Source organism: Gossypium hirsutum, chromosome A11 (assembly GCF_007990345.1).
Source record: "Gossypium hirsutum isolate 1008001.06 chromosome A11, Gossypium_hirsutum_v2.1, whole genome shotgun sequence".
NCBI lineage: Eukaryota > Viridiplantae > Streptophyta > Magnoliopsida > Malvales > Malvaceae > Gossypium > Gossypium hirsutum.
Window position 1 is genome coordinate 26,431,145 of NC_053434.1, and position 10,205 is coordinate 26,441,349.

At 33.3% G+C, this 10,205-nt stretch overlaps 1 protein-coding gene across 1 annotated transcript; it reads right to left on the minus strand.

Moving 5' to 3' along the window:
• Window positions 1-1,191: 1,191 nt before the first annotated feature.
• Window positions 1,192-7,288, minus strand: LOC107901251 (toMV susceptible protein tm-1(GCR26)). The gene is made up of 9 exons (XM_016827181.2): window positions 6,917-7,288; window positions 6,021-6,677; window positions 5,496-5,702; window positions 5,028-5,243; window positions 4,682-4,904; window positions 4,173-4,420; window positions 1,991-2,169; window positions 1,661-1,914; window positions 1,192-1,547 (listed from the first exon to the last, which is right to left on the minus strand). Exons 1-9 carry the CDS (start codon window positions 7,037-7,039, stop codon window positions 1,396-1,398), a joined length of 2,259 nt encoding a protein of 752 aa, XP_016682670.2. The 5' UTR covers window positions 7,040-7,288; the 3' UTR covers window positions 1,192-1,395.
• Between the last annotated feature and the right edge of the window lie 2,917 nt (window positions 7,289-10,205).

Below are 10,205 nucleotides of genomic sequence, written 5' to 3' on the forward strand. Positions count from 1 at the left end.
AAGTTGTTAATTTTTTAAAAAGTAAAAATGGATAATATAAAGACCTAATAGTCCAAAAATAAAAATGGTAAAATATTTGAAGGACAAAGATACTAATTTAAATATTTTAAAAAAAATTCCTTATTTAATTGAATTTGCTTTGCGGGTGTAAAGTAAGTAATTTCAAAATGTGTGGATGGATCTTGGAGATTCTCCTTTTGCATTTAATATTGGAGAATTCAGCGGTAGCGTGACGGCGAAAGCATCTACAGACTAAAGCATTTGCTAAGGCCAGACAGATCCAACAAACAAGCATGTGCTTTTGGAGTAAAGAAATGACTGGTTTTCAAAGTGCAATGTTGTGACTTTGTGGGATTATGATGTCCACCCGGTATCTCCTGTAAGAAAAGACCAAAAGCAAGATATGTGCGATTCTTGTTCAGAATAAGTCCATGTTATGCGTGTTGTAACCTCCCAAACATTTGCAACGTGCCGCCACTCCATTCTTCTCCAAATTCTACCTTTCTAAACTACCAACCAAGCAAATTGAATATCACCAAACCTGAGATGGTTCTCTATGTTGTAGCTGTATTGAATAATCCATCTACTTATTGGCACTTTAACAAGTATTAGGATTCGAATTTCATGAACAGTTTTAGTTAATGAGTAGTTTATAAATATCATTTTCAGCTTTTTATGAGTCAATGGCATGCCCTGACCCTAGATTAAGATAACATCTTTGATCTAAACTTACATTGACAAAAAAAAAAAAATCTATGTATTCCACTAGTACCAACAAATGATTGGAAGAAATGAAAGTGAACATTTTTCCTAGACATTTGGATTCAGTTTAAATCTTAAAATCGTCAAAGCATGTTTGTATAAAAAAAAAAAAAACACTAGTGTGGTATTTTCATACTGGCAATTCAATGAATGTTGATAAAAAGGTTGCACTTCTTACTCTAGTAGCTTGAACAAATATGAACGCAAATGGTTTTTTTTTATTTTGTAAAAAAGGTTGGAATGTTTTCTTTGTATAGTTTGAATGAGAAAAATAGAGTTCTCAAATTTTCTGCAAAGCCAAACAGAATGGATTTGAAAGGCAATGTTCAAGTTTGAATCCATGAAAACATGGCAAATGAAATGAAACCTGTTGGAGAAGAAGCATGTATGGTTGCTTTCATTTCCATTCTGTTAATAAAAATATCAGGATTTCAACAAAGTAGTTATGTCAGTAAGCATTATTTGATAAAGCCATAACATGCCTCACAGCCTCAGTTCTTATCAAGTATATGAACAATGAGCCGAAAAGTTTACATCATTATACATCGACTAAATCGTCATTATTCTCGCGTATTATTTCAATTATTTCTATTTCATCTCAATCATGGGGTATTAATAACAGCTGTTCAAAGTTCACTTGATGGATATTGATTTGTACTGCTGAACGGTACTCGTAATAGCTTGTTCAACCGGTAGCCTCTCCATGCTCGATGCACCGTAAAACCCATGAACTCCCTTTGTTCTTTTCAATATGAACTCTGCTTCTGAAGGACCGAATATTGGACCTGCAAAATGCACCAAATTTTATGGATCCAACAGCATTCTCAAAAAGTTTAACTAATAATCATCGTTGGAACTTCACAATAAAGGAATAAGGAAGAAAGATGCTAAACTGTACCTCCATGACACAACACGATGACATTAGGATTGATGGCATGAGCAGCATCGGCAATAGCTTGAACACGAAGAACACTTTCTTCCAATGAGACAGCTGTTTTGGCACCTATAGAACCAGATGTAGTGAGTCCCATATGGGCTACTATTATATCGGCACCCGCTTTTGCCATTTCCACAGCTTCGTTAGTGTTGAAAGCATACGGAGTTGTCAAGAATCCCATTTTATGTGCTTTTGCAATCATTTGAACCTCCAGCCTGTACATTAGGAAACATAAAGCAACGTATAAGCCCCTTATGAGTGAAATGAAACATTTGAGTCATAGTGTCATACCCATATCCCATTCCAGTCTCTTCCAGATTTTGCCTAAAGTTACCATCAAATAATCCAACAGTTGGAAAATTTTGTACTCCAGAGAACCCAATTGATTCCAATTGCTTTAGGAAGTAATCCATTCGCCGAAAAGGATCAGTTCCACATACTCCAGCGAGAACAGGCACTGCCTTTACCACCTATGAGTATTTGGAGCCATGTATCAGACAGAAATCATAAAAGGTACAGTGAATTTAGCAGGAAACTGGAGGGGAAAGTTTTTCAAAGTAAAATAACTGAAAATACAACCACACAATCTTCTTACCTGGTAAGTTGATTGTTAGTCCATGAAAAAGTTGTACATTATTTAAGCAAAAAAAGGCGAAAAAAGGCAACTAGGAGTTAACAAAGACAGCACTGAAATGAAAAGATATTTAACAGTTATTTGTCTTTTTCAATTGGTGAAATAGAATTTGAGACAAATGTTGAACAATAGTGTTATAGATGCTTTGAGGGCTGAATCTGTGTTAGTAAAGGCCATTAGTTTCAATTCTCTAATTAAGGCTTAGGTTCTGAATTGTCAATCACAATAGGTCATCCTAGAAATTTAAATAAAGGGAAGACAATTTGACTTGGACTTTCTTGTTAATCACTCTATGACACGATGTTGTTCGCGTATCCTTAAGGTATCAGAGCTTACCACAATGAGCAATGATATATGAACATTGTTACAAGAAGAGCAAAATGTTACAGAGTCAGTGGTGGAGGGAAAAAAACCCTAATTTCTGACTTGGGCAAATCAACAACGGGGATGGTAAAACAAGTAGCAGTACGATCCGACTAGACTGAGCACCTCTCCCACCAACTGCTGGAAGAGATGAGGCGCCGCCGCTGCCTGCTAGTCGGAAGAGCTGCGCCTAAGTACACAAAATTAGATTTTCCTACTTTTGACGGGTTGGAAGATCCCTTGATTTGGCTGCATTAGTGTGAAAAGTCTTCAAAAACCAGCACACCAATAAGGTGGACAAGGTAAGTTTGGCAGCATTCCACATGCTGGATGAGGCAACTTTGGTATTATCATATTAAGTTGGAGGGACACGCGATGAACTGGTTAAAAATTCGCAACAATTGCTCCCTTTATTTTGGTCCTCAGTAGGCAACAGCCCCTTAGGAGATAAGGTTAGTTTGAAACAAACAGGAATTGTAGCGCTCTATCAAGGAAAATTTCAGGAAAAATTACCACGGGTTGTTCAGTAGATTAGGTAGACCAACATGTCGGGTTATTCACGGTTGGACTGGATAACACCATTTGACTGGATGTTCAAATGCACAAACCCCTGGATTTAGCCATTGTTATGAGCCTCTATAGGGCCTTTGAACAAAAGTAGTAAATGCTTCAAGTTGGGAATAATCTTAGAGGAACTTGGCAAGGCAGTGAAGGCAGTTTTAATTGTCTTGCAAGTGTGACAGTCTCGCATCCCAACTTTCTAAGGGCAACACTGCAACAATACATTACGGGGAACTACTGAAGCAAACTGAGTAAATTCATCTATCCTTTTTGAAAAAAATTATCAAGGCCAAACATGGGAAAGAGAAGAGTAAAGGGCATATTTTATAGTTGTGATGAACCATATACGGTTAGACATCAACTTAAGAAGCTCTTTTGGCTGGAATTAAGAGATTAGAATGTCGCAAAACCAGAAACTGAAATTGAGATTGAATAGGGTTGAGTTTACTTGACTTCAAGCTTGAGGACAAACTCTTTTTGCGGGTTGAACCTATATTAGGAAAGACCATTAGTATCAATTCTCTAAGGCTTAGGCTCTCGATTGCGATTTTATTTCAGTTGACTTCTTTCCTTTCTAGAATAGGTTTCCTATTTATGTAATAAGACTGATCTTAACTTAAAGGATGGATGGAAAAATAAAACCTAAACTGATTCAGGACTAAAAAAACACTAAAGAGATTTGGGTCTCTCTCTAATGAGACCTAAGGTTTTAGTCTCCCTTTGATGAGTCTGAACTGCCAATCACAATAGGTCATTGCAAAAATCAAAATAAAGAGAAGACAACTGACTGCTACTTTCCTACTAATTGCCCTTTGACATGATCCTTTTCACATATCCTTAACAGGTACTTAATAAGAGAAGATTTACACTACTGTAGATGGCAATTGATGACACAAGCAACATCTTACAACTTACTGGCAGTACTTCATTCGCCATCTCAAGGACGATCGCATTTGCATCAGCAAATGGCAATAGTCCCGCCAAAGAACCCCTTCCAGCCATACGAAAGCGTCCTGAATTGTACAAAACTATCAAATCAACACCACCAGCCTCCTCAAATTTTGCAGATATTCCAGTCCCTGCACCAGCTCCGACTATAGTTAGTCCTTTAGATATTTGATCTCTGAGTTGCTGCAATATTCCCTGGGTTCTTTGTAAAGTTTCTGTCAAGATATTATTACAAGTTAGCTTTCTTCAACTTTGAAACAAAGAAACATATAAATCTAGGTACTTGGTTAAAAAGCATTAACAGTAGTCAGATAATGTTACTAATAGTCAAATTGTTTATAATTAGCATATTGCTGTGCAAGGTTGTAATTTTGGAGAATTTGTTAGGTATTATAACCATGCTTTCACCCTTATAAACATATTATTGATGATCAAAACTTTGTACAAAAATAAGGCTCCCTTAACAATAATCCAACCTGGTCTTGCATCAGGGAAGTTGCTTGGGCTATAGGTAAGGGTCCCAGAGCTCGATGAGTTCATACTGTAGTCATGACCCTTTTGAAGGTCCTGGCTGGACTCACAAGAAGCAACCTGGGGAAGACTAGAGTCTGTAGGATTCTTTGAACAGATCTCCATAAATGATTCGACCAATGCTTTCGCAAACTCAGGGTCATTGATATGGTAAGGATACGCCTTTACCTATCATTAGACATAATCTTCAACTTCATAAGGAAAATTGGAATGCTACATGCATGATGTATGAAGACTAAACCTGAAAAAGTATAAAATTTGGTACACAACATTCAAAAGTAATAAGGATACCTGGCAGTCTTCACTAATCTGAATAAGTCTCTGCAGTTCATTTAAAAGAGTACCAGTAGCCTCAGGATCATAGAAGGGCTTCTCTGAAGCATCCAATGCTGAAACACCCTTTTGTGGAAGGCAAACAACAATCTTTGATGAAGACTTGTTGAGTTTATCAGCTATAAAGGCAGCAAATTTTTTGTTCTCATCTACTGTGGTTCGCATGAGTGATACCTTCAATCACCCATTATTAACAAACAGAAGACACATTAGACCATAGCAAACATGGTAGAATCCAGAACAATACACTTATCTCTCCTATTTTTTAAGCAGCGAGACAGAGAAGATCGATTGGATTGTTTCAGTAAAGTACAAAGAAAACCCATTTTAACCAATTCTAAAAAGCAAAAAGGTACGATAGAACTGATATAAACCTTTCTCTACCATATGGACAATGTTAAAAAAGTCGGTATATGGACTTATCACCTGGGCATTGTGGATGTGAATCTTTCTTTGCTGAAAATGAGAAGGTATGGTATCTTTAGCTCCAAAATTCACCATATCTAAGGCTCCGACACTGAGGACCAAAGGGATCTTCTTCTCTATAATAACATCAAAACGAGAACTGTCACACGCCATCACACCCCCAACTACATAATCTGCAACTTCTGTAGTTGTAATGTCCAAAACTCCCTAACACAACAAGGAAAAAGCTGAGCTTGAACAACTGTATAATAAAAAAAAAAGAAAACTACCATAGAACAGAATAAAAGGTTAAAACTCTTCAATGGTTATGAACTGAAATATCCTACAGCAATACAGCTTGATTAAGCACAAGCATCTAGCTCCAATCCTATCATGGGGATCCAAACTATGACAACTTCCAAAAATCAAGCATCTTAAGTTCAAGTCATATCACCGAAGAAAAGCATAAACTTGATTCACCATAGGTAAAACAATTCACATTTGAATGAAGATTTTTGGAAGCAAATAAGTGAAGAAGAAAGTTACCTGTATATATCCTTCTCTAACCAGTGATTCCATAGTCTTTCCCCCTACGCCAGTGGCATGGAAAATGAGGGTTTCATAACCTTCCTTCTTTAACCTTTCATTCACAACATTAACACATGGTGTTGTGACCCCAAACATGGTTATACCCACTGTGCATTTTTTACCTTCATTACGAGATTCCTGGAACTTCTCAAGCTTTCCAATTACCATACCAGAAAAAGCAGCAGCAGCATTTGATAACACAACTCTACTAACACTATTAATCCCACAGATATCCACAATCGATGGAAACAATACCAAATCCGATGTTCCAACATAAGGTTCAGTTTGACCACTAGCTACAGTAGATACAATGAGCTTTGGCACTCCAACTGGAAGAGATCTAAAAGCAGATGATAACAAAGATGTGCCTCCAGAGCCTCCAAGGCCAATAGCTCCAGCAAGAACACCATCAGCATGAGCCTTCTTAATAAAATGTTGAAGGGCTTTGCTCATAATATCAACAGCTTCACCTCTATCATCAGGAAGCGCAATTGGGTTTCCACCAACTGATTCAGAATAGCATAAAAGAAGTTCCTTTCTTGTCACAAACTTGAAATCACCCGAACTCTCAGTTTCCTTTTGACCAGCAGAAACATCAACTATCACAACTTCTACCTGTCATTTCCATTAGTAAGAAAAAAAAACTTTTTTTATTTTTTTTTTTTTGTCATCAAAGTAGAAAATTTAGAAAATTAAGAAAATACCCGGATTGGTAACACTCGTAAACTAGAATCAAAACCAACGAAAATGCCAATAATCTCAAAGAAAAAAAACTACCAACTTTCTTATCATTGTAAATCAAATAAAGGACCATCGATTATGAAACTAATGGAATTAGCATAAGTAGAATACACCTTGGAGGAAGAGCTATTAGAAAAGGTGGTGAGAGAGGATCCAACTGACTGGGACAGAAAATGGAGCTCGTCAAGCTTGGTATCAGCAGTTCCAGCACAGAAAACTTTAGCAGTAATACCCATTTTCGCAGGAGCAAAGGGTGAGAGAGATTAGCCCGTAGAATAATTTGGGAATGAGTTAAGTACTGGGATTTTTCTTATAAAGCAATCTGTTTGTGTTGTTGCAAACTCGCGAGACCTTGTTTTCGAAGCTTTCAGAGTTTGGTGCGGAGACAGGAGATCGAAAGAATATCCATTACACACCATCACTTGATCGGTTCCACCTAATTAATATTTTTTAATGGATTTAAAGTAATAAATAAGTAATATAATAATCATGATTTTAATATATATATATATATATATTTTTTTCTCAGTTGTCCAAGTAAATTAATTATGATTAAATCTAAATTTGTTTTAGAAAATAACTCAAAATTCAAATGGAAAATAAGTTGTTTTTTTAAATTATTTTAACCTTTTTAAAAATTGTAAATCATTTTTTTGAAAAAAATTCTTTTATGAGTAACTTTAATTATCTATATAAAAATTATCTTCATTCAAGTCTAATATAATTATATTTAAAAAAATATATTTTAATTTTTAAAAATATTTAAACACATGAATATCAAATATTATAATGTTGAATATTATTAAACATATACATATATTTAATAATATAATAAATTATTAATATAATTTATTATTTTTACTAAATTATTTAACATTACAATTTTATTTTAATAATGAATTTTAACAATAATAATTTTAAAATTTAAATAATATTCTTAATATATTATTGAAAAATATAGATTAATATTTAATAATAAATATATATTACAATTTAAACAATATGAGTATTTATTTAAATGATGCTAAACTTTATTTATCTCTTCTAACTCTATCTAATGTGTCACTATCTATTCTCATATATGCAATATAGGTAATTTAAAGTTTTAGTATAGTTTGATAGTATTTTAGAAAGTAAGTCTATCATTTAGATTAGTTTTTATTTCATTTTATAATGTTTTGGATTAATCATATTTTTGTTTGAATTTGTTCAATTATTATCATTTTTAGAGTTAGTTCAAATTTGTTTGTTAATTTCCTTTTTCAGGTAATTGAAAGATTTGGAGCATAAAATAAAAAATAGTAAAGAGAAGCCTTTCACTCCATTGGATTTAATTCAATGCAGTGGAACATGTTCTTCAATTCAACAATTTTAGCACCAAGCAGTCTACTCCACCGTAGATTTTGTGTGCGGTGGAACGGCTCAAAAAGAAACCCTAAAATCAAGGGTAACGAAATTTAAGCAAAGAAAAAGAGGTGGAAATCACTTGGAGGTTAAAGAAAAATTCTCACACAAAGGGAAACTTCAAACTTGCAAAGATAAAAAGAAAAAAAACGATCCAGAGGACTCAACATAAATTCTTTAACTATTTTCTCTCTAGATTATTTTTTAACTTTTTATTAAGGGTTGAATAGAAAATTAGTATCCAACCTTGTCCACTTCTCCCCGAATGATAACTATGATTTTTTTTTTGTTGTCCTAAATTGGTACTTGAATTTTTCTCCGTCCACTAGTTTGGTACTTGAGCCTAACGGCGTCAATTTTTTTGTTGATGTGGCAACACTGCCATGTGTCACCCTCTTTGATTGCAAATCAAACACCTTTAATTATTTTTCTTTTTATTTTCCTTGAAAATTTTAATTATTTTTCTTTTAAAAAAATAAAACTTTTTTCTCTTTCATCTAAAACAAATCACGATTTCACGATTCTGTTCTTTTCTGTCAAATTTTTTGTTTCCTTTCTTCTCCTTTCTATCTTTTCTTCTTCTCCTTATTCCTCTTCCTCTAACACTAGTTGTTACCGCCATGAGTCGTCGCCATCCATGGCTTTCTATGGTCGATCTGACCATTAAAATCCTTGGATCCTTGAACTTTTGAAATTATACTCTCCGCCGGGTAACAATAAAGAATCGATTTTCTTGGAGCCCAGTAGAAGTTCTTCAGGTCATTGAGTTAAGGGTCAACAAATGTAAGGGAGGAATTGCCCCTATTTTTCATTGGATCCATAGGATTTTTAGAGTTTTTTATTTTTTATTTTTTGTCTTTCTAGGTGGTAAATTTCTTATTTTTAAATAATTTTAAATTCTTGTAATTTTCTAGGTTCTTGCTATCATATTAGGTTGTTAATTTTGTTTCTAGTTGAAATAATTTGCGGTTCTTTATTGTTTGTTATATGTTCTTTGAATATGCTGAGTTCTTTGTTTTTTATTTGTTCTTTGAATGTGATAGGTTCTCCGTTTCTTAGTACAAAACTTTTTTGAGCACTTTAATTTTTGTTTGTTGAAAATAATTATTTTAAATTGCTAAATTTTATTTCCTTGTAACAATGATGAATCTTATTTCTTAGTTATGTAATTTAATTTATTTTAAATTGTTTCAATCATTATTAATTATTTATTCTCTCTTGTGCTTATTTAATCTGATTACCTAATCACCAAGTTGTATTAAATTGATAACTTTGATTTGTCTTGGAAGACAAAGTTAAGGTTGAGATCTAGTATGGATAGATTAGAATTAACTTTAGTAGCATCGATGAACAAGTTAATTTGCGGCAAGGATAAGAATAGACTTGATACCCTAATCAACCTAATAAGTTTGTTATTAGTGACTTCACTCAACTTGTCTAAATATGAATAAGTGCTAGTGGGGAAGGGTGATTAATTTAGCTAGATATTGGAAGGGTCTAGTTAATATCATTGAATCCTAAATTAGTAATTACATGAATTAAACAATTGAATGAGAGATAATTGATTAACTGGATTAGATGAAGTTAGAGTTCTAAATCTCTAAAATGGATTGAGAAACTTAGAAGTTTTGATTGTTTTAGCTTAATAAAATCTCCTGAATTTGTTTAGTTTAAATTTTCAAGTAATTGAAAATTATTTTATTAATTTGGATCAGATAAAACTGAATAGTTTATATTTAGCAACTTAAAATTTGGTCTTAATAGGAACAATATCTTCTTATCAGTTTATAACTTGATCGGCACATGCACTTGCATTACAATTTTCATTTATCATTTTAATTAGACATTGTTAATTATTAAATTTATATATGATAATAACTATTATACATATTATTTTATTATAAAATAAATTTCGATTGTTAAAATGAAATTCTATTACAATATCTTGTAATAAATATATGTATATTGTGTTTGTTTCACTAAAAATAATTTTTTTTG

What these genes read in the sequence shown, in the direction of transcription:
- LOC107901251 (XM_016827181.2), bottom strand. Translation starts at nt 7,039, where the DNA reads ATGGGTATTACTGCTAAAGTTTTCTGTGCTGGAACTGCTGATACCAAG. An exon ending in CTTCCCTGATGCAAGACCAG is followed by an intron (nt 4,421 to 4,681) that starts GTTGGATTATTG and finishes ATATCTTGACAG; the next exon opens with AAACTTTACAAAGAACCCAG. An exon ending in TGGCGAATGAAGTACTGCCA is followed by an intron (nt 2,170 to 4,172) that starts GTAAGTTGTAAG and finishes AAATACTCATAG; the next exon opens with GTGGTAAAGGCAGTGCCTGT.